The 23,025-nt window shown below is 43.7% G+C and overlaps 2 protein-coding genes across 5 annotated transcripts in view; both read left to right on the top strand.

Moving 5' to 3' along the window:
- The window catches only part of hhatla (hedgehog acyltransferase like, a), a 42,858-nt gene extending 36,834 nt beyond the window's left edge, over positions 1-6,024 (top strand). For all 4 annotated transcript variants that reach the window (XM_090182911.1, XM_090182910.1, XM_036986614.2 and 1 more), the window contains exons 8-12: positions 1,931-2,075; positions 2,462-2,497; positions 2,720-2,921; positions 4,237-4,378; positions 5,188-6,024. In XM_090182911.1, coding sequence (XP_090039037.1) covers positions 1,931-2,075; positions 2,462-2,497; positions 2,720-2,921; positions 4,237-4,378; positions 5,188-5,345 — 683 coding nt within the window. In that variant the 3' untranslated portion in view covers positions 5,346-6,024. The remainder of the gene's footprint in view (positions 1-1,930; positions 2,076-2,461; positions 2,498-2,719; positions 2,922-4,236; positions 4,379-5,187) is intronic.
- A 4,581-nt stretch (positions 6,025-10,605) lies between these two features.
- On the top strand, positions 10,606-22,779 carry klhl40a (kelch-like family member 40a). Its single transcript, XM_021614116.3, has 10 exons — positions 10,606-12,684; positions 13,043-13,246; positions 13,738-13,875; positions 14,293-14,355; positions 14,445-14,987; positions 15,546-15,706; positions 16,027-16,134; positions 20,216-20,401; positions 21,336-21,485; positions 22,244-22,779. The coding sequence occupies exons 1-10, from the start codon at positions 12,505-12,507 to the stop codon at positions 22,347-22,349; spliced, it is 1,839 nt and encodes a 612-aa protein (XP_021469791.1). The 5' UTR covers positions 10,606-12,504; the 3' UTR covers positions 22,350-22,779.
- The last annotated feature ends 246 nt before the right edge of the window (positions 22,780-23,025 follow it).

Here is a 23,025-nt window from a genome sequence, read left to right on the forward strand (position 1 = left end):
ACATAATGCAAACATAACCAAACATAATCAAACATAACCAAACATAACCAAACATAACGCAAAAATAACCAAACATAATCAAACATAACGCAAACAGCGAGCTGCTTTATTAGTGTGCATAAATAATGTGTTGAGAAACATCAAGAAAGAAACGGAAGTGCAGAATATGGACCAGCCAATGGAAGAGGCTCAGAATATGGACCAGCCAATGGAAGAGGCTCAGAATATGGACCAGCCAATGGAAGAGGCTCAGAATATGGACCAGTCATTGGAAGAGGCTCAGAATATGGACCAGCCAATGGAAGAGGTGCAGAATGTGGACCAGCCAATGGAAGAGGCTCAGAATATGGACCAGCCAATGGAAGAGGCGCAGAATATGGACCAGCCAATGGAAGAGGTGCAGAATATGGACCAGCCAATGGAAGAGGGGCAGAATATGGACCAGCCAATGGAAGAGGCTCAGAATATGGACCAGTCATTGGAAGAGGATCAGAATATGGACCAGCCAATGGAAGAGGTGCAGAATGTGGACCAGCCAATGGAAGAGGCGCAGGATATGGACCAGCCAATGGAAGAGGCTCAGAATATGGACCAGCCAATGGAAGAGGCGCAGGATATGGACCCGCCAATGGAAGAGGCGCAGAATATGGACCAGCCAATGGAAAAGGCGCAGAATTCGGACCAGCCAATAGAAGAGGCGCAGAATATGAACCAGCCAATGGAAGAGGTTCAGAATATGGACCAGCCAATGGAAGAGGCTCAGAATATGGACCAGCCAATGGAAGAGGTGCAGAATATGGACTAGCCAATGGAAGAGGCGCAGAATAGGGACCAGCCAATGGAAGAGGTGCAGAATATGGACCAGACAATGGAAAAGGCGCAGAATTCGGACCAGCCAATAGAAGAGGCGCAGAATATGAACCAGCCAATGGAAGATGTTCAGAATATGGACCAGCCAATGGAAGAGGCTCAGAATATGGACCAGCCAATGGAAGAGGTGCAGAATATGGACTAACCAATGGAAGAGGCGCAGAATAGGGACCAGCCAATGGAAGAGGTGCAGAATATGGACCAGACAATGTTTGGACTTGGACAATATGGAATTTCGATTCTACAGAGGGAATGGGAGGTCATATAAAACGTTTAATATTGAAAAGGCAGCTGTTCTCTCCACAGCTCCCCCAATCTGTCTTACATCACCTCGGTCCACACGGTGCATGTTGTTGTTGCTCTCCTCTTCACCATCTTTGTTTTGGTCTCACATGCTAAGGGCTCATTGGCTATTGGCAGTAGTCCGTTGCCCAATTGCGTCGTAGCACTGCTCATACTACAAGATGTACGACAAAAATGTCTGACATGTCAGAAATGTATAAGGTCATCCGACAGGGGTCTGGAGAACGGAACAGTCATCATCGGTGCGTCCTTGACCTGTTCAAACTACGCCAGTCCCGACGTATACTGACCCTAGCCCAAGTTCATAGGATTTCACCCCGATCATTCAAATTAATCTGAGATGGAAAAAAACATGGCGAATTCGTAGCGAAGTAGTGTAGTGTACGCCCTGCATAAATCCCCTGGATTGAATCCTGCTTATGTCCTCACCTGACCAGGAAAACAAAAAATACAACCTCATCTTATAGGCCAATATCACTACCTAACAGAGATATCAAGTTTAGCATGATTTCTCTGCAGAGCTGTCGGTGTTTGTGGTAATACAAATATGATATTACGCTACGGTATTATCTTCTCTCTATATAGCGTATACATATTATCAATGACACGTTAAAATTTGTAACAAAACTGTAAGTTAATCGCATGTCGTTTCAAATGATGCGTGATCTGACAGGAACTTAACTTGTTTTGTCTCGTCTGTAGCTGGTCTGGCCTACTCTAACCTGGTGTATGACTGGTCTCTCTGTCTCGTCTGTAGCTGGCCTGGCCTACTCTAACCTGGTGTATGACTGGGTGAAGGCAGCGGTGATGTTTGGGGTGATCAACACTGTGGCCAGACTGGATCATCTGGATCCTCCTCAGCCTCCTAAGTGTATCACCATGCTCTACGTGTTCGCTGAGACGTAAGTGTCCAACCACCACAGGGATTCACATGTAGTGAATCCCTGGTTTAAGAGCATTGGTCCAGTAATCGAATGGTCGCTGGTTCGAATACGAGAGACGAATAGGTGAAAAATCTCTCGATGTGCCCTTGTGCAAAGCACCTAAATCTTAATTGCTCCTGTAAATCGCTCAGGGATAAGAGTTTCTGATAAATGGCGTGAATGTATGTCTCAGAACCCTAACCCTTCACATGTGAACACTTGTCTAGTGACTGTCGGAAGCTGTGTTCTGTGCCATGTCATTATACACCTACTACTGGATGTGGACATCACAATGAGTATTGAGTTTTAGGTCAATGAATATAGAGTCCATGCTCTCTAACTAATATCCTCTCTTCAATTTGTAGGCACTTTGACAGAGGCATCAATGACTGGCTGTGCAAGTGAGTGTCCCATAGTCGATAGATGGCAAAACATTTTCAAAACCCTCTTAATGCCCAGAATTCATTTTAAAGCTGATTTTACTCCCCAATATCAGTGGTCCCTAAACGATTTCACTCTGGCCCCACTTCCATCATTGGGGAACATCCTTTGATGACCAGAGACAAAACCATGAACCCTTCAGTACTAACAAACGGTGTCTCCATCTCGATCTCCTCTGACAGGTATGTTTACGATTACATTGGAGGAAGCCACAAAAATATCTTCAAGGAGCTTGTGGCGACCATCTGTACGTTCGTTGTGACCACTTTGTGGCTGGGTCCATGTGAGCTGGTCTACATCTGGTCGTTCTTCAACTGTTTTGGTCTCAACCTGGAGCTCTGGGTGGACAAGATCTTCTCCTTACCTCCCTTCTCCAACATCGAGGTAAGTTAATAACACCAGCAGCAAACCATCCTTGCCTCCCACTGCTGGCTTGCCTCTGAAGCAAAGCAGTGTTGATCCTGTTTGATCCTTGGGTGGAAGACCAGATGCTGCTGGAAGTGCTGTTGGAGGGCCAGTAGGAGGCACTCTTTCATCTGGTCAACAACAAAACATATCCAAATGACTCAGGGCAGTAACTGGGGACATTGCCCTGTGTAGGGTGCTGTATTTTGTATGGGATGTTAAATGGGTGTCCTGACTCTCTGAGGTCACTAAAGATTCCATGGCACTTATCGTAAGAGGGGGGGGGGTTAACCCGGGGTCCAGGCTAAATTCCCAATCTGGCCCTCATACCATCACGGCCACCTAATCATCCCCAGTTTCCAATTGGCTCATTCATTCCCCCTCTATTATCCCACCTCTATTCCCCAGGTCATTGCTGTAAATGAGAATCTCAGTTAACTTACCTGGTGAAGTAAGGGTTAAAAAAAATACAAGGCAAATTGTTATTGAAAATGAATGGATGCTATGTGGGAAAGAGCTGTTCTATGGTAGACCAACCCTCATCCTGGGGGGGGGCTGCTGTACCCTCTGCAGGAGAGGCTACTGTACCCTCTGGGAGGGGCTACTGTACCCTCTGGGGGGGGGGGCTACTGTACACTCTGGGGGGGGCTGCTGTACCGTCTGCAGGAGAGGCTACTGTACCCTCTGGGGGGGGGGGGGCTACTGTACCCTCTGGGGGGGGGGCTACTGTACCGTCTGCAGGAGAGGCTACTGTACCCTCTGGGGGGGGGGGCTACTGTACCGTCTGCAGGAGAGGCTACTGTACCCTCTGGGGTGGGGGCTACTGTACCGTCTGCAGGAGAGGCTACTGTACCCTCTGGGGGGGGGGGGGGGCTACTGTACCATCTGCAGGAAAGGCTACTGTACCCTCTGGGGGGGGGGGGATGGGGCTGCTGTACCCTCTGGGGGGCTACTGTACCGTCTGCAGGAGAGGCTACTGTACCCTCTGGGGGGGGGGGGGGGGGGGCTGCTGTACCCTTTGGGGTGGGGGGGCTGCTGTACCCTCTGGGGGGCTACTGTACCCTTTGGGGGGGGGGGGGGGGGCTACTGTACCCCAGCTGTGTACTGATATGAATCAGCTGCTCATTGGAATCATGATTAGCTGAATCAGGTGTGCTGCCAATGTTACCATAATGGCTCCCAATATTTCAATATTGCTTTGAAATCCAATCCTTTCAGATTCATGTCTGCAGGAGTGGCTGTAGAAAATAAGGCCTGGAGACTGATTGAGTCCCTATGTCCCCTCTGTCCACAGTATGCCATTGGTGAGGCCATGTCTCGTAGAATCAGAGCCGTCTTCGGGGCCCTCAACTTCTGGACTATCGTCCTCTACAACGTCCTGGCTCTCAACAGTCTGGAGTTTGCCAAGCTGGTGGGAAAAAGACTGATCGTCCAAGGTAAGAAGGACCTTTACTGTAGTGGACAACACAAAGAACAATGCTCAAAAGTCATGGGGAAAAAATATATTCCATAATTACATTACAGGCCAAAAGTAAATATTGTATGTAGCTACATAGAAAAAATGCCACAGAGAATAACGGCTTGTTGGTCTGAGGTGTTCTTGACCAGTCTGATAAAGATGTCCTCCTTCCTTGGAAACTGTTCTTGACCAGTCTGATAAAGAATGTCCTCCTTCCTTGGAAACTGTTCTTGACCAGTCTGATAAAGATGTCCTCCTTCCTTGGAAACTGTTCTTGATCAGTCTGATAAAGATGTCCTCCTTCCTTGGAAACTGTTCTTGACCAGTCTGATAAAGAATGTCCTCCTTCCTTGGAAACTGTTCTTGACCAGTCTGATAAAGATGTCCTCCTTCCTTGGAAACTGTTCTTGATCAGTCTGATAAAGATGTCCTCCTTCCTTGGAAACTGTTCTTGACCAGTCTGATAAAGGATGTCCTCCTTCCTTGGAAACTGTTCTTGACCAGTCTGATAAAGATGTCCTCCTTCCTTGGAAACTGTTCTTGACCAGTCTGATAAAGATGTCCTCCTTCCTTGGAAACTGTTCTTGAACATGTCTGATAAAGATGTCCTCCTTCCTTGGAAACTGTTCTTGACCAGTCTGATAAAGATGTCCTCCTTCCTTGGAAACTGTTCTTGACCCATCTAGTTTACATTGAAAACGGCAGTCGTTCAAAAGTATATTTTCTCCATCTTATATTTCACATCTTTCTCTAGTCTATTTCTCACTTCTTGTCTCTGTCTTCCAGGTTTCCCTCTGTCCACCCTGTCTGTACTGTTTGTGACCTACTGTGGTGTTCAGCTGGTGAAGGAGAGGGAGAGAAAACAAGCCTTTTTGGATGACCCCGAGCCAGCGGCCGTGCCCCAAGACATGCCTGAGGAGGTCGGAAAAATGAAAGCTGAGTAAACGCATAAACAAGGAGAAAACTTAATTTTGTTTTTTGAGGACCTGGTTTTCACATCAACAATCAACAACCCCCCCCCCCCCCCCCAGCCCCTTTCATATTTTTACACCCTTGAGCTTCCATACTGTACTAAATCGTACCAGACTGTCACAAGTCACAGGTTATCATCGTCGTGGCAACTCTTCTACTACTACTACTACTACTACTACTACCAAGTTGTCACCATGACAACTACTACTCTACCACTCTGTTGGTTTTGAAAAAACAAAGCATTATTTTATTATTTTTAACTGTGAAAAGTCCTGAAGTGCACTTGCTGTAGATAATCGTCATTTGACACGTACCCTCGTCCTTTTTGGTACATACACCGAAGGTACATTTTTGTAAATTCATATGAAACAAAAGATAGATATCAGGAAATTGAAGAGAGACAAGGGAAATATTTTATGGAGACACAGCTAATATATTGACATCACATGTTCTTATTCAGAGCGACTTACAGTAGTGATTGTATCCATTTTTTTTGTACCGGTCCCCAGTGGGAATTGAACCCACATCCTTGGCATCGCACGTTGTTGTCAAACACCTCTGAGCCAAATGTCTCTACGTTTTGTTCAAGTGTCATTTATGTCTGTTTTTAATGTACCAAAACTATTGCAGTAATACAAAACTGAAACCTCATAACTCTTGTCTTGTTTGTGTTAATATTACATAGGCTTTTTTTGCAGAACGTTTATTTCTACTTGAGACCTAAATGACATTAACATTTTTCATAATAATAATAATAATAATTAATAATTAATAATTTATAGAATGGATTACATTCTTAGAAATAAATCTTTGTGTACATTGTTTTCATATGGAATGAACCCCAACCCAAACATTGCACTGAAGTCCATCCCTCCATTCTACTATAGACAGTATCCATGACTGCTCAACTCCATACAGTATCCATGACTGCTCAACTCCACACAGTATCCATGACTTCTCAACTCCATACAGTATCCATGACTGCTCAACTCCATACAGTATCCATGACTTCTCAACTCCATACAGTATCCATGACTGCTCAACTCCATACAGTATCCATGACTTCTCAACTCCATACAGTATCCATGACTGCTCAACTCCATACAGTATCCATGACTTCTCAACTCCATACAGTATCCATGACTTCTCAACTCCATACAGTATCCATGACTGCTCAACTCCATACAGTATCCATGACTGCTCAACTCCATACAGTATCCATGACTGCTCAACTCCATACAGTATCCATGACTGCTCAACTCCATACAGTATCCATGACTTCTCAACTCCATACAGTATCCATGACTTCTCAACTCCATACAGTATCCATGACTGCCCAACTCCATACAGTATCCATGACTTCTCAACTCCATACAGTATCCATGACTTCTCAACTCCATACAGTATCCATGACTGCTCAACTCCATACAGTATCCATGACTGCTCAACTCCATACAGTATCCATGACTGCTCAACTCCATACAGTATCCATGACTGCTCAACTCCATACAGTATCCATGACTTCTCAACTCCATACAGTATCCATGACTTCTCAACTCCATACAGTATCCATGACTGCACAAATCCATACAGTATCCATGACTGATCAACTCCATACAGTATCCATGACTGCTCAACTCCATACAGTATCCATGACTGATCAACTCCATACAGTATCCATGACTGATCAACTCCATACAGTATCCATGACTGATCAACTCCATACAGTATCCATGACTGATCAACTCCATACAGTATCCATGACTGATCAACTCCATACAGTATCCATGACTGCACAAATCCATACAGTATCCATGACTGCTCAACTCCATACAGTATCCATGACTGCACAAATCCATACAGTATCCATGACTGCTCAACTCCATACAGTATCCATGACTGATCAACTCCATACAGTATCCAAGACTGCACAAATCCATACAGTATCCATGACTGCTCAACTCCATACAGTATCCATGACTTCTCAACTCCATACAGTATCCATGACTGCACAAATCCATACAGTATCCATGACTTCTAAACTTCATACAGTATCCATGACTGCACAACTCCATACAGTATCCATGACTGCTCAAATCCATACAGTATCCATGACTTCTAATCTCCATACAGTATCCATGACTTCTCAACTCCATACAGTATCCATGACTTCTCAACTCCATACAGTATCCATGACTGCTCAACTCCATACAGTATCCATGACTGCACAACTCCATACAGTATCCATGACTGCTCAACTCCATACAGTATCCATGACTGCACAAATCCATACAGTATCCATGACTGATCAACTCCATACAGTATCCATGACTGCACAAATCCATACAGTATCCATGACTACTCAACTCCATACAGTATTCATGACTGCTCAACTCCATACAGTATCCATGACTGCTCAACTCCATACAGTATCCATGACTTCTCAACTCCATACAGTATCCATGACTTCTAAACTTCATACAGTATCCATGACTGCTCAACTCCATACAGTATCCATGACTTCTCAACTCCATACAGTATCCATGACTTCTCAACTCCATACAGTATCCATGACTTCTCAACTTCATACAGTATCCATGACTGCTCAACTCCATACAGTATCCATGACTGCACAACTCCATACAGTATCCATGACTGCTCAACTCCATACAGTATCCATGACTGCTCAACTCCATACAGTATCCATGACTGCACAACTCCATACAGTATCCATGACTGCTCAACTCCATACAGTATCCATGACTGATCAACTCCATACAGTATCCATGACTGCACAAATCCATACAGTATCCATGACTGCTCAACTCCATACAGTATCCATGACTGATCAACTCCATACAGTATCCATGACTGCACAAATCCATACAGTATCCATGACTGCTCAACTCCATACAGTATCCATGACTGCACAAATCCATACAGTATCCATGACTGCTCAACTCCATACAGTATCCATGACTGATCAACTCCATACAGTATCCAAGACTGCACAAATCCATACAGTATCCATGACTGCTCAACTCCATACAGTATCCATGACTTCTCAACTCCATACAGTATCCATGACTGCACAAATCCATACAGTATCCATGACTTCTAAACTTCATACAGTATCCATGACTGCACAACTCCATACAGTATCCATGACTGCTCAAATCCATACAGTATCCATGACTTCTAATCTCCATACAGTATCCATGACTTCTCAACTCCATACAGTATCCATGACTTCTCAACTCCATACAGTATCCATGACTGCTCAACTCCATACAGTATCCATGACTGCACAACTCCATACAGTATCCATGACTGCTCAACTCCATACAGTATCCATGACTGCACAAATCCATACAGTATCCATGACTGATCAACTCCATACAGTATCCATGACTGCACAAATCCATACAGTATCCATGACTACTCAACTCCATACAGTACTCATGACTGCTCAACTCCATACAGTATCCATGACTGCTCAACTCCATACAGTATCCATGACTTCTCAACTCCATACAGTATCCATGACTTCTAAACTTCATACAGTATCCATGACTGCTCAACTCCATACAGTATCCATGACTTCTCAACTCCATACAGTATCCATGACTTCTCAACTCCATACAGTATCCATGACTTCTCAACTTCATACAGTATCCATGACTGCTCAACTCCATACAGTATCCATGACTGCACAACTCCATACAGTATCCATGACTGCTCAACTCCATACAGTATCCATGACTGCTCAACTCCATACAGTATACATGACTGCACAACTCCATACAGTATCCATGACTGCTCAACTCCATACAGTATCCATGACTGATCAACTCCATACAGTATCCATGACTGCACAAATCCATACAGTATCCATGACTGCTCAACTCCATACAGTATCCATGACTGATCAACTCCATACAGTATCCATGACTGCACAAATCCATACAGTATCCATGACTACTCAACTCCATACAGTATCCATGACTGCACAACTCCACTCACGCCATTATTTTACAGTAGAGATGAAGTGTGACATTTCTTCATCTCCCTCCTCCCCTCTCAGATGACACAGCCTGCTGCTGGATAAAGACCTGGGTTTAAATAGCATTCGAAATCATTTAAATGCTTTGTGTTGCGTTTCCTTAAGCTTGTCTGGGTTTACCAGATGGGTGGGTTTTACACAATGGGAATATTCAATTGGTTGCATTGCAACAGACAAGCTCAATGAAATAGGGTTGAAGTCTTGGAAATATTTCAAATACTGTTTGATTCCAGGTCTGGCTGGCAACACGCCACTCTGAGAGGGTCTGGGCTGAGGACCTATTCTGACATCAGTCGACACGACTATGAAAGGCTCAAGCACCAAGGGATATGGGTTTAGTCTGGGACTCTCTGTCCTGTCACTGAAACCTGTTCAGTGAAATGTCTTCCGTCTAAGAGAGATTCGGTTGCTCGCGAGTGGCGCAGCGGTCTAAGGCACTGCATCTCTCAGTGCTATAAGCGTCACTACGGTCGTGGCCAAAAAGTTTTGAGAATGACACAAATATTAATTTTCACAAAGTCTGCTGCCTCAGTTTGTATGATGGCAATTTGCATATACTCCAGATATCAGATAAATTGCAATTAATTGCAAAGTCCCTCTTTGCCATGCAAATGAACTGAATCCCAAAAAACATTTCCACTGCATTTCAGCCCTGCTACAAAAGGACCAGCTGACATCATGTCAGTGACTCTCTCGTTAACACAGGTGTGAGTGTTGACGAAGACAAGGCTAGAGATCACTCTGTCATGCTGATTGAGTTTGAATAACAGACTGGAAGCTTCAAAAGGAGGGTGGTGCTTGGAATCATTGTTCTTCCTCTGTTAACTATGGTTACCTGGGAAGGAAACACGTGCCGTCATCATTGCTTTCCACCACAGTTCAGTGATAATATTTCTGTTCCAGTTGGGATTTGATAGGATTTGGAGACAACATAATAAACTGTTAGGAATATAACTTTCTGTCCTCAAATGTAGTTTTGATGAACTCTCTAATGGACTCTAGGTGCTCTATGAAGGTACTCTATGTCCCCCACATGAAAACATACTTCCGGAACATTCCCACTGTCACCACAAGGGGGCCGTGTCTCACTGTCTAAAATCCCATGCGTCACTGATGAGGAGGATGTAGCCTAGTGTACATATATAAATCAAAGTTGCTCACTTCACATTCAGGACAAATGTCTCAGCCATTCATCACTCAACACTAGGATATGCAAGAGTGTCTCAAAGCTCTTCTAGAATCTACTTGTCCGTGTCCTATCTCATTCACACTGATCTGACAGGACGGGACAGGTCAGAGCAACATGGATCACACAGACTCCATGCTTCCATTCATTTTCATTCCATTCCTATCCAGTCTCAATCACATCAGTGCAGCACAAGGTGATAGCGTGTAAGAGAGCAAAGTTATCTAAAGTATGGAGACTTCAACGTCACCAAGACAAAGGAGCTGCTTGTGAACTACAGGAAAAGGAGGGCCCAAGCACGACCCGATTTACATCAACGGGGCTGTAGTGGAGCGGGTCAAGAGCTTCAAGTTCCTAGGTGTCCACATCATCAACAAACTATCATGGTCCAAACACACCAAGACAGTTGTGAAGAGGACACGACAACACCTATTCCCTCTGAGGAGACTGAAAGGATTTAGCATGGGTCCCCAGATCCTCAAAAAGTTGTACAGCTGCACCATCGAGAGCATCCTGACCGGTTGCATCACCGCCTGGTATGGCAACTGCTCTGCGTCTGACCGCAAGGCGCTACAGAGGGTAGTGCATACGGCCCAGTACATCACTGTGGCCAAGCTAGCTGACATCCAGGACCTCTATAATAGGCAGTGTCAGAGGAAGGCCCTAAAAATAGGCAAAGACTCCAGCCTCCCGTCACAGACTGTTCTCTCTGCTACCGTACAGCAAGTGGTACCGAAGCACCAAGTCTAGGACCAAAAGGCTCCTGAACAGCTTCTACCCCCAAGCCATCAGACTGCTGAACGATTAATCAAATGACTACCCAGACTATTTGCATTGACCCTCCATTTTTTTTTTTACACTGCTGCTACTCACTGTTTATTATCCATGCATAGTCACTTTACCCCCTACCGACATGTACAAATTACCTCGACTAACCTGTACCCCCGCACGTTGACTCGGTATTGGTGCCCCCTGTATATAACCTCGTTATTGTTATTGTTATTGGGTGGAACGTTATTAATATTAATAGTAACACAACATTTTATGTGTTGTGTTACTTTTTGTTTTGTTGAGTTTATTTCATAAATAATGTTTATATTTTTATACTATTTTCTTAAAACTGCACTGTTGTTGAGGGCTTGTAAGTAAGCATTTTTGTGCATGTGACAAGTAGATTTTCCACGCCTGGCTGAGTGGCGCATGAAGGGGGAGAACATGACACTCCCCTTTGGGCTGCAGGTCAGCTGTTGGTGGGGGATGGGGTAGGGGGGCTGTCCAGAGAGAAGAGAGAGAGGGAGAGAGAGAGAGAGAGAGAGAGAGAGAGAGAGAGAACCAAAGAGACTGTAGGGAGGTCATTTTACACACTCACCAAAATGGATTCCTCAGCTTTGTGAGTCCCCAACTATAAATAGTGAAGTAGAGCACACTAATGTTCTCCAAAACACACCTGACAAAGATTCTTTTGGGATTGAAACATTGTGAACTATGAAAGGTCTGTGTTGGAGAAAAGGAGTGTGACGCATCTACTTAATGACTACAGGGTCTTTCCAGTATGTAAAGTTATGTGTGTGTTGACTACATATGCTATATTATCTATAAATACACTCTGAGTTGGAGAGACTGACAGCCACAGACAGCTGCAGGAACTGCTACCGATGTGGACTAGCTAGCTGCCCCATTACCCAACCTCATCTCTCGCTCTCTCTCTCTCTCACTCTCTGGACTGTACTGTGAAAACAGGCAGTACCGTGCTATCCTGTTGTGGGGAGCGAGCAGGGATCATACCCTCTTCGTTTTAGAAATCTTTCCCACAAAAAAAACATCTACAAGTTGATAGGATGTAAGAGAGGACCTGAGGAGAACCTAACAGAAAAAAAACAAGATGGCTGCCTTATCGATAGACCCGGTGGAACAGCCAAGGATGTACCAGCAAACCCTGCTTCAGGACGGCCTCTGTGACCTGCTGGAAAACCAGAAGTTTGTAGACTGTGTCTTGAAGATCCAGGACAGGGAGTTCCCATGCCACCGCTTGGTCCTCGCTGCCTCCAGCCCCTTCTTCAAGGTCATTTGTTGGTGCTGTGTGACTCTGCAAAGTACAAGCATGATGCTAGCAATTCTTGGGTTGTGGGTAGTGGATTCCCGCTAGGCCAGTGATTCTGAACTCCTTGGAGGGTTACTTACATTACAATTGGCATTGTAGAAATGACTAAGTCAGTGTCAACTTAACATCTGTGGGACTGGTCAACAACATCACGCAGGCATGTACAGGTCCACAGGCCGGAGTTTGAAAAAACACTGCGCTAGGTCACACATGCCTTGGGGAAAAGCTTCCACTAAAGAGCACATATGATATATTAACATCAATCATATTATCATCAATCATGATTGATTGATGGGTTGATTGTTCTTCTTCTTCAAAGGCTATGTTCCTGTCCAACCTGGAGGAAGGAGGGAAGAAGGAAATCGTTCTGAAAGACGTGGAGCCTGGCGTCATGGCAATGATACTGCGTTACATCTACACCTCGGACATCAACCTGACAGAGCAGAACGTCCAGGATATCTTCATGGTGGCCAACATGTACCAGATCCCGTCCATCTTCTCTGTCTGTGTCTCCTACCTACAGGTAGCATCTGTCTCTGTCTATCTGTCTCTCTCTGTCTGTCTCTTTCTCTCTCTGTCTCTCTCTGTCTCTCTCTGTCACTCTCTATCTCTCTCTCTCTTGCTCTGTCTCTCTCGTTCTCTCTCTCTCTTTCCGTCTTCTCTGTCTGTGTCTCAAACCTACAGGTAGCATCTGTCTCTGTCTATCTGTCTCTCTCTCTCTGTCTGTCTCTTTCTCTCTGTCTCTCGCTCGCTCTCTGTCTGTCTCTTTCTCTCTCTGTCTCTCTCTCTCTCTCTTGCTCTGTCTCTCTCTTGTTCTCTCTCTCTCTTTCTGTCTTCTCTGTCTGCGTCTCATACCTACAGCTAGCATCTGTCTCTGTCTCTCTGTCATCATCATCATCGGGAGAAGCTGGTATAGAATAGACCTTGAATAGACCTTGTCTAAGAGAGAGCCAGCTGGGGATGAGTTTTAACAAGATAAGGAAATGTAGGTGATATTAGTAAATTTCCCTGTAGGAGAAGCTGGTGCTGGGGAACTGCTTGGCTATCTTCAGGCTGGGGCTTCTGTTGGACTGTCCCCGCCTGGCTTTCACAGCTAGAGAGTTCATCTGTGAGCGTTACCAGCTCATTATCAGGGACCAGGATTTTCACCAGGTAACCTAGTGTGTGTGTGTGTGTGTGTGTGGGGGGGGGGGGGGGTGGAATGTTATTCATATTGTTCATAATTAATTGACTTTTTTTTAATCAGCCAAACATCTGGTGTTTCTATGTCAAATGGTTATTATATTTTAGTCTTCTGTGATGTATATAAAGTGTAATATTGGGATGCAAACTCAAAATTCCATACATTTTCAACTCTAAATTTGACATGGTCCAGGTGTCTTTTTTCAAAACCCATAACCATGTGTGTGAGGTGTATACCTTTGTTTCAAAGTAGATTTGTTTAAGACCACCAAGAAACACTCTGTGTGACCTTAATTTAGCCCACTGCAGCAAAAAGTTTAAAGGAAAAATGTAAATGTTTCTGTCTCCGTGACAATTGACAATAAAGTATATTAATTTATCCACCAGCTGGGCCCCAGCGAGCTGGCAGCCATCATCACCTCCGACGCACTCAACGTGGACCGAGAGGAGGTGGGTGGTTGATGGATGGATGGATGGATTGATTTGGGACGTACGCATTAATCTTTTCCCGTTCTGGTCCTCTTAACCTGGACATTTAGGTGGTGTTTGAGTCTCTGATGGACTGGGTGGGCTACGACAGAACGGAGAGGGTGAAGGAGCTGCCAGATCTCCTGCATTGCGTCCGCTTCCGTCTGATCCCGGTGGATTACTTTACGGAGAAGGTTGAAAATCACAAGTGGATTCAGGCCAACACGGAGGTCAAGAAAGAGCTGCAGCTGATCAAAGACGCCCACAAAGGAAGACTCCCAGAGGTCCAGAGATCAAGGAACAGGAAGTCCAAGATGGCAGGTGACAAGGAAGATGAAGAAGACTCTGATGATGAGCAAGGTTTGCTTCCGGGGATTCTGAACAATAACCCTCGGTTTGGGATGTTTGAGACGGACCTGATCCTTATGATCAGCGACACGGGGAGCGTAGCGTATGACCCGGTGGGGAACGAGTGTTTCGTGGCGTCTGAGTCGACAGAGATCCCTAAGAACCACTGCAGTCTGGTAACCAAGGAGAACCAGGTGTTTGTGGCTGGAGGATTCCTCCTCAACGAGGACAACAAGGAAGAACCACTCAGTTCCTACTTCTTACAGGTATGTCTCTCTGCTATTATTAAATATTAGTCAGGTATGTCTCTCTGCTATTATTAAATATTAGTCAGGTATGTCTCTCTGCTATTAATAAACATTAGTCAGGTATGTCTCTCTGCTATTATTAAACATTAGTCAGGTATGTCTCTCTGCTATTATTAAACATTAGTCAGGTATGTCTCTCTGCTATTAATAAACATTAGCCAGGTATGTCTCTCTGCTATTAATAAACATTAGTCAGGTATGTCTCTCTGCTATTAATAAACATTAGTCAGGTATGTCTCTCTGCATGGCCTGGTGGTGATTAACATTCAGACAGACTGTTTGCTGGCCATCTTCTTTATGTGCTTTGCTGACATTTTGGATGTTATAACAGATGTTCATAACATTCACTGTCACCAAACTCCCTGTGCCAGAGAGAAACTTTGACTTACTACAAGCAGAATGATATGAACTATTATGCCGTTGATAAACCATTCTGGTATCTTCCTCCCTCCTCCAGTTCGACCCACATTGATAGTACCAATTAACCATTCGGTTATCTGTCTCTCTCTCCTCCAGTTTGACCCTGTGAGCGGAGAGTGGCTGGGGATGCCCTCACTGCCAGGACCCCGCTGCCTGTTTGGGCTGACTGAAGCAGAAAACTCCATCTTTGTTGTGGGCGGCAAGGAAATGAAAGAGGGAGAACACGTTCTAGACTCTGTTATGATCTATGACAGGCAGTGAGTACAGTACAGGGACTCCACCCCTTTTTTCTGTCTCTGCCTCTCTCTCTCTCTTTAGCTTTCTGTCAATGGTAAGAGCGTTGGACTAATAACCGGAAGGTTGCAAGTTCAAACCCCCCGAGCTGACAAGGTAAAAATCTGTCGTTCTGCCCCTGAACAAGGCAGTTAACCCCACTGTTCCTAGGCCGTCATTGAAAATAAGAATTTGTTCTTAACTGACTTTCCTAGTTTAAATAAAGGTACAATTAAAATTAAAACAGACAAGAGACAATTAATGAAACAATGTTTAATTGTTGGTTCTATGTTATGTTCTACAGGTCATTTAAATGGGGCGAGTCAGACCCTCTTCCATACACAGTCTATGGTCATGGAACTGTCTCGCACAATGGCCTTGTCTACGTCATAGGAGGAAAGGCAGAGAGCAAGTAAGTCACACTTTTGAAGATTGTATGCTGTCCCCTATTCATGGTTTGCATGTTTCGTCACAATATTGTGTTGAACGTTTGTTTTGTACTCATGGCCAACTCAGCATTCTACTCAATGAGCGCCGAGGGAGATTTAATGTCAAGTGCATTACAGTGGCTTGTAATTACAATGTCACTCAAAGGGAGGACACTAAATAGTAGGAAAACACTTTTGTCATCATGTTGAAGTCGCCAGATTGACTTTGGATGCAGTATAACATTAGCTAGTTAGCTATTTTTTGACAACATTGCCATTTATCTAAAGTAAATTTGACGACATGATAATGCTGGCAAAGTTGATTCGTACCAAAACATTTTTACTACTTTTGCAATGCCAGACACTATAGTGTAATTTAGACTATTCAGTCGTGATAAAGACAGAACGACTGGGTTTACCGGTACTTTAGGGCACCACTGTTACACCGCCGGTAGAGGGCGGCATGAGAACCTTCATAACCGAATAATAATCATAATCCGAATGTCGGAGGCCCCGAGGGTTCTGATTCATAAGTGGTACCTGGATTATGAGGTGTTACCTAACAGGCCATGTAGAAGCTGCTTGTGTGTCTACAATCATAGCCGCAGGAAGTAGTTTTGGGGGGTGTGATATGGCAATGTGGGGTGTACTTCTACACAATTAAACTCTCAAATGCTATTTGGAGAATAGCAACAAACAAAACAAACAAAAAAATACCCAAAGATCTTCATTATCACCGCAACATTAGGTTTATTTTAGGTTTAAAGTGAGGTGACCAGATTTCTGAAATTAAAACCGGGGGCATTTACAGTTCGGTGGTCAAAATCACATTAAAATATCCAATGTTATTATCTATTATATATAATATCAATATATCATTAAAATATCCAATGTTATTATCTGTGAAATATAAATGGGGGACAATTCCAGTTTCATGTATTTAGTCTAACAGGCCCACTGTGATAGAGAAAACAAATATACTACAGAACACTATAGACAAGACATAACTGTCTGATCTGAACAGCCATTCAGTGGTCCTGGTAGTCTGGGTAGAACTGATCTGAACAGCCAATCAGTGGTCCTGGTAGTCTGGGTAGAACTGATCTGAACAGCCAATCAGTGGTCCTGGTAGTCTGGGTAGAACTGATCTGAACAGCCATTCAGTGGTCCTGCTAGTCTGGGTAGAACTGATCTGAACAGCCATTCAGTGGTCCTGGTAGTCTGGGTAGAACTGATCTGAACAGCCATTCAGTGGTCCTGGTAGTCTGGGTAGAACTGATCTGAACAGCCATTCAGTGGTCCTGGTAGTCTGGGTAGAACTGATCTGAACAGCCATTCAGTGGTCCTGGTAGTCTGGGTAGAACTGATCTGAACAGCCATTCAGTGGTCTTGGTAGTCTGGGTAGAACTGATCTGAACAGCCATTCAGTGGTCCTGGTAGTCTGGGTAGAATAGGAGCAGAAGAGAACATGAGCAAAATTGAAAGAAAAAAAATACAATAGTATATGTGAAATACAATCCCCCCTTTAGGAACTCTTGCAGGCCAGTAACCTCGTCACACAATGCATCCTCATTGATGGTCACATTGGGGCATTTTTCCTGCAGTGTGCCTGCTGCTTTCTGGATCTCTTCACGCAGAGGTTGCCTTTTTAAAAGGAGACAATGTGAATCTTTTAGATGATCTGTGTGCTTTCCCCATGCTTGCAAGTAGTTCACAGCCGTAGTGAAGAATGATTGGGATGTTTTGAGAAAGCTCTCTTTAGACATGACTCCATTGTCCTCCAGCTCTCTCAGAAGTCCTCTGACCAAAACGGGAATGAAGTTGTCATCACATCGTGCAGTCAATTTTGCCTCAATGTTTCTCAGAATTGCAGCTGACTCCACAGCACAGCGGTCCTGACCTCCAAGCCTCTTGATCGTGTCACTGAATACGGTCAGGTTTCCATGGACAAAGGCCAGCCAAAGTTCAGTCAGTGGATTTCCGAACATTGCTCGCAGAACAACAGGACATTTGTCTTCAGAAAGAAAAAAGGATTTCAAATGGCACCTTTTCAGCACTCTTTCTAGAGCAGGGAGCAGGGACAGCCAGCGAACATTTCTGTGTCCTAAAATGTTATGGTACTCCTGGCCAACAAACTCACAAAGCCCTTCAGTCTTTCTACTCTGACGGTGAAAATATCCAAATATCTTTGTGAGCAGGTACTCAACATCAAGGGAAATCATATCCAAAGCTGTTCTGGCCGTGTTATGAATGATGTGGGCAGGACAACCTCAGCCAATCACCTCCTGCTGCAGAGCATTTTCAACGTTGGTATGGACATTGACCCTCCCCAGCCTATTCAGTCCTCCAAAGTTGGTATTTGTGTTGTCGGCAGAGAATGTTTTCCAGGTTACATTCTGGGATGACCACCAGCACCTCAGCTGCAATCTCTTCTGCTGTTTCTCCTTTCAATTCAACAAAATCAAGCAGTTTTGTTTCCACAGATGTGCTGCCATCATATATCTGACATTCTCTGACTACTACTGGCAGCAGCTTTACATGTCCATGACTGGACACATCAATGGACACGGACACAAATTCAACCTGATCTAGGTCCTGTGTTACCAAAGTAGTTGCCCATGGTGCTAGCACATTACTCACTATGGCTTCACATTTTGTCCTAGCACGTGATGCTAACACGTTACTCACTATGGCGTCACATTTTGTCCTAGCACGTGATGCTAACACGTTACTCACTATGGCTTCACATTTTGTCCTAGCACGTGATGCTAACACGTTACTCACTATGGCGTCACATTTTGTCCTAGCACGTGATGCTAACACGTTACTCACTATGGCTTCACATTTTGTCCTAGCACGTGATGCTAACACGTTACTCACTATAGCTTCACATTTTGTCCTAGCACGTGATGCTAACACGTTACTCACTGTGGCGTCACATTTTGTCCTAGCACGTGATGCTAACACGTTACTCACTATGGCTTCACATTTTGTCCTAGCACGTGATGCTAACACGTGACTCTCTATGGCGTCACATTTTGTCCTAGCACGTGATGCTAACACGTTACTCACTATGGCGTCACATTTTGTCCTAGCACATGTAAACTTCGGCTCATAAAGCTTTCGTGTCAGTTGTGCTGTGCAGTCCATAGATCTGTAACTATGATTGTGTCGCATAGTGTGGTATGCAAAGACACCCTCCTGCACAGCTAAATCATATTGTTCTTGGGAAGGCTCTACCTTCTTGAAGAATGTGGTGACAGAGGGCAAACCAACACGGCCAATCAGAGAGGCTTTAAGCTTTTTCGTCTGTTGATGTTCTACCATTGCCGTTCTTCTCCGGATGCCAATTGAAAGAGAGGAATTACAAAGGGTGCAGTGAACCATTCTATCGTCTTGACCTGAGCGTATAAATGGAAATTCTCTCATCATGTTTTTCATAAAGTGCATTTCCGTTTCTTGGAAAGAGTCATTGTATCTCCTCTGTCTGCTCTTTTACACTCTCCTTGTGTCACTCTTCTTACTCTCAACTTTTTATTTTCCTCCAATCTTTCTCTTCCTCTTTTCTTCACTCGTCTTCCTTTCCTTCTCTTCACACAAAAGGAGGGCTCCCCACTTCCCACTTAAATTAACCCCTTGGTTATCAGATAAAGGAGGGCTCCCCACTTAAATTAACCCCTTGGTTATCAGATAAAGGAGGGCTCCCCACTTAAATGAACCCCTTGGTAATCAGATAAAGGAGCGCTCCCCACTTCCCACTTAAATTAACCCCTTGGTTATCAGATAACAACAAGGACAAATTCAAATGCCGATATCAAATTAAAAGCAGTTGGTGGCTAATAAAAAAAAATCTATATTATTTTATATTTTTTTATTAAATTTTTTTCTACTTCTGATTTTTTTCAAGTGGTGCTCAGCACCCCTACTTCCTGTCTAAAACTCCACAAAATATGAGTTCTGGTATAATGTTACTGTACTGTATCGTATTGCTCTCTATAGGAAGTGCATACTTAGAATGTGTGTCCACAACCCCATTAAGTTTATGTACTGTGTTTTGTCCCCTAGGAAGTGCATACGGAAGGTGTCTGTCTACAATCCCACTAAGTTTGAGTGGAAGGAGCTAGCCCCTATGAAGCTGGCTCGTTCTCTGTTCGCTGTGACGGTCCACAATAACCAGATCTACGTGGCCACGGGCGTTACAGACACAGGACTCACCAGCACTGTAGAGGTCTATGACATCGCTACAAACAAGTAAGGGCTCTTTTTAATCCACATCGCGGAAGTTCAGCGTTTAAAGGCGTGATTTGAAATTTGAACGACAAATTCTCTTTAGAGAAGACTGCATTCCCGGTAAACGCTGCATATGTCGGCTCAATTGGAAATGACCCTTTTACGTTTCTAATGTGGAATCTGCAACGCTTGATTGAATAGAGCCCTAAGACTGTACTTGATTGAATAGAGCCCTAAGACTGTACTTGATTGAATAGAGCCCTAAGACTGTACTTGATTGAATAGAGCCCTAAGACTGTACTTGATTGAATAGAGCCCTAAGACTGTACTTGATTGAATAGAGCCCTAAGACTGTACTTGATTGAATAGAGCCCTAAGACTGTACTTGATTGAATAGAGCCCTAAGACTGTACTTGATTGAATAGAGCCCTAAGACTGTACTTGATTGAATAGAGCCCTAAGACTGTACTTGATTGAATAGAGCCCTAAGACTGTACTTGATTGTTTTTTTTTGTTGTTTTTTTCATGTCATTAATTCATTAGGTGATGTAATAGACTATGGTTTGAACCCGGGTTATTACAAGACTATGTTAGCCTACTGAACTAAAGCCTGGACATTACCTCAGGGAGCTAACACAAACCATTGGACACCCACTGGTTCAATTAACGTTGTTTCCACGTCATTTCAATGAATTTGCCCAGTGGGAAGTATTTTGGTTTCAGTCATGGTTATTTATTACAGGAGCGTGGTTCGCAGAACTGCCTGGGTCACATTTAGTACATGTTATTATAATGTGTGTTTTAATGTGTATGCTGTTATCTTATTATAATGTGTGTTTTAATGTGTATGCTGTTATCTTATTATAATGTGTGTTTTAATGTGTGTGTGTGTGTGCTGTTATCTTATTATAATGCGTGTTTTAATGTGTGTGTGTGTGTGTGTGCTGTGTTCCAGGTGGTCAGAGTTTGTAGAGTTTCCCCAGGAGCGTAGCTCCATGAACATGATCAGCATGGGAGAATGTCTGTACGCTGTGGGCGGTTTCGCCATGATGCCCAGTGAGACCAGCGACGAGCCACAGCCCACTGAGATGAACGACATCTGGAGGTAATTTCTATAATATCTTATAAAGCATTCATACACACTACATAGTGCTTTATAGAGCATTCATAAAGCACTGCATACTGATGGTGTCCACAACCCACTGAGATGAACGACATCTGAATGTTAGTGCTATAGCAACTTATGAAAGACTTTATAGAGCATTTATTAAGTCTTATAAACACTTCATAGATCATTCATAGGCACTACATACTGAATATCAGTTGTTTTTTAAACCTCTCCTCTGGGACTCCCAGACAGTTAACATTGTTGTATCCCTGAACTATTCTCGGTTAACCCATAACTAAAATATTGCATAATCTGGTCAGATGCTCAGTCAGAGGCTAAAGTACCAATTATGTTTACGAGAGATAAGCCCTGAACGACCACACCTGATTCACTTACCTGATTCACTTACCTGATTCACTTACCTGATTCACTTACCTGATTCACTTGATGATTAGTTGACAGGTTGAATCAGGTGTGCTAGCTATGCAATAGTTCAAGTACATAGAATGGCTTGTTTGAAAACCCCCCTGCTGTAGATAACCACAGATGAACAACACCTGGAGGGCAGTTATAGACTGTTGTAATATATAAACAATTCCCATCAAGGGCAACATTGGCTGAACGTGCGTCAGTACAACTAGTCACAGCCACTGAGAATGTACTCAATTAAAAGTGATCCGTCTAAAAATGGTCCTGCTGGATCCGTGTAGAAAATCCACAGACAATGAACAATGCACTTTCTCCTTTCCCCGCAGATTTGAGGAGGACTGCTGGAATGGGATTTTGAGAGAGATCAGCTATGCTGCAGGTGCCACGATTCTCGCCGTAAAGCTCAATACACTTCGTCTCACCAAGATGTGATCAGCTCTATAAATGTTTTTTTTTTTTTTAAAAGAACACTGGAGATGTTCTCAAACCTAGAATGCCATGTGTTAGAACACGGCTGGAGTAAAAGCCGTGTGTTAGAACACGGCTGGAGTAAAAGCCGTGTGTTAGAACACGGCTGGAGTAAAAGCCTTCTACACCCCAGTAACTCTTCAGCAGGACGGTTGGCCACCGTTGCTACTCTGCTAATGGCAAGGAGCCTCTTCAAATAGGTTGCTATGAAAGTTGTCTTTATTCTACTGTATCAAAATGAACAATTTGTTTATTTGAACTGAGCTAATGGTAATTGTTTTGACGGTTAGTATACGATTTGTATATTACTGTTTGTTTTGTAACATGCTGTTCTTCTTTTATTGTTTAACTTCTTTATATGAAGCACAAATAAAGATTATGATATCGGCTTTAATTATTTTCATCACATTCCCAGTGGGTCAGACGTTTACATACACTCAATTAGTATTTGATAGCATTGCCTTTAAATTGTTTAACTTGGGTTAAATGTTTCGGGGAACCTTCCACAAGCTTCCCACAATAAGTTGAGTGAATTTTGGCCCATTCCTCCTGACAGAGCTGGTGTAACTGAGTCAGGTTTGTAGGCATCCTTGCTCGCACATGCTTTTTCAGTTCTGCCCACAAATTTTCTATGGGAATG

Source organism: Oncorhynchus mykiss, chromosome 8 (genome assembly GCF_057628025.1).
Source record: "Oncorhynchus mykiss isolate SJ-2025 chromosome 8, ASM5762802v1, whole genome shotgun sequence".
Taxonomy (NCBI): Eukaryota; Metazoa; Chordata; class Actinopteri; order Salmoniformes; family Salmonidae; genus Oncorhynchus; species Oncorhynchus mykiss.

What these genes read in the sequence shown, in the direction of transcription:
- klhl40a (XM_021614116.3), top strand. Translation starts at nt 12,505, where the DNA reads ATGGCTGCCTTATCGATAGACCCGGTGGAACAGCCAAGGATGTACCAG. An exon ending in TCAACGTGGACCGAGAGGAG is followed by an intron (nt 14,356 to 14,444) that starts GTGGGTGGTTGA and finishes CTGGACATTTAG; the next exon opens with GTGGTGTTTGAGTCTCTGAT. An exon ending in GTTATGATCTATGACAGGCA is followed by an intron (nt 15,707 to 16,026) that starts GTGAGTACAGTA and finishes TATGTTCTACAG; the next exon opens with GTCATTTAAATGGGGCGAGT.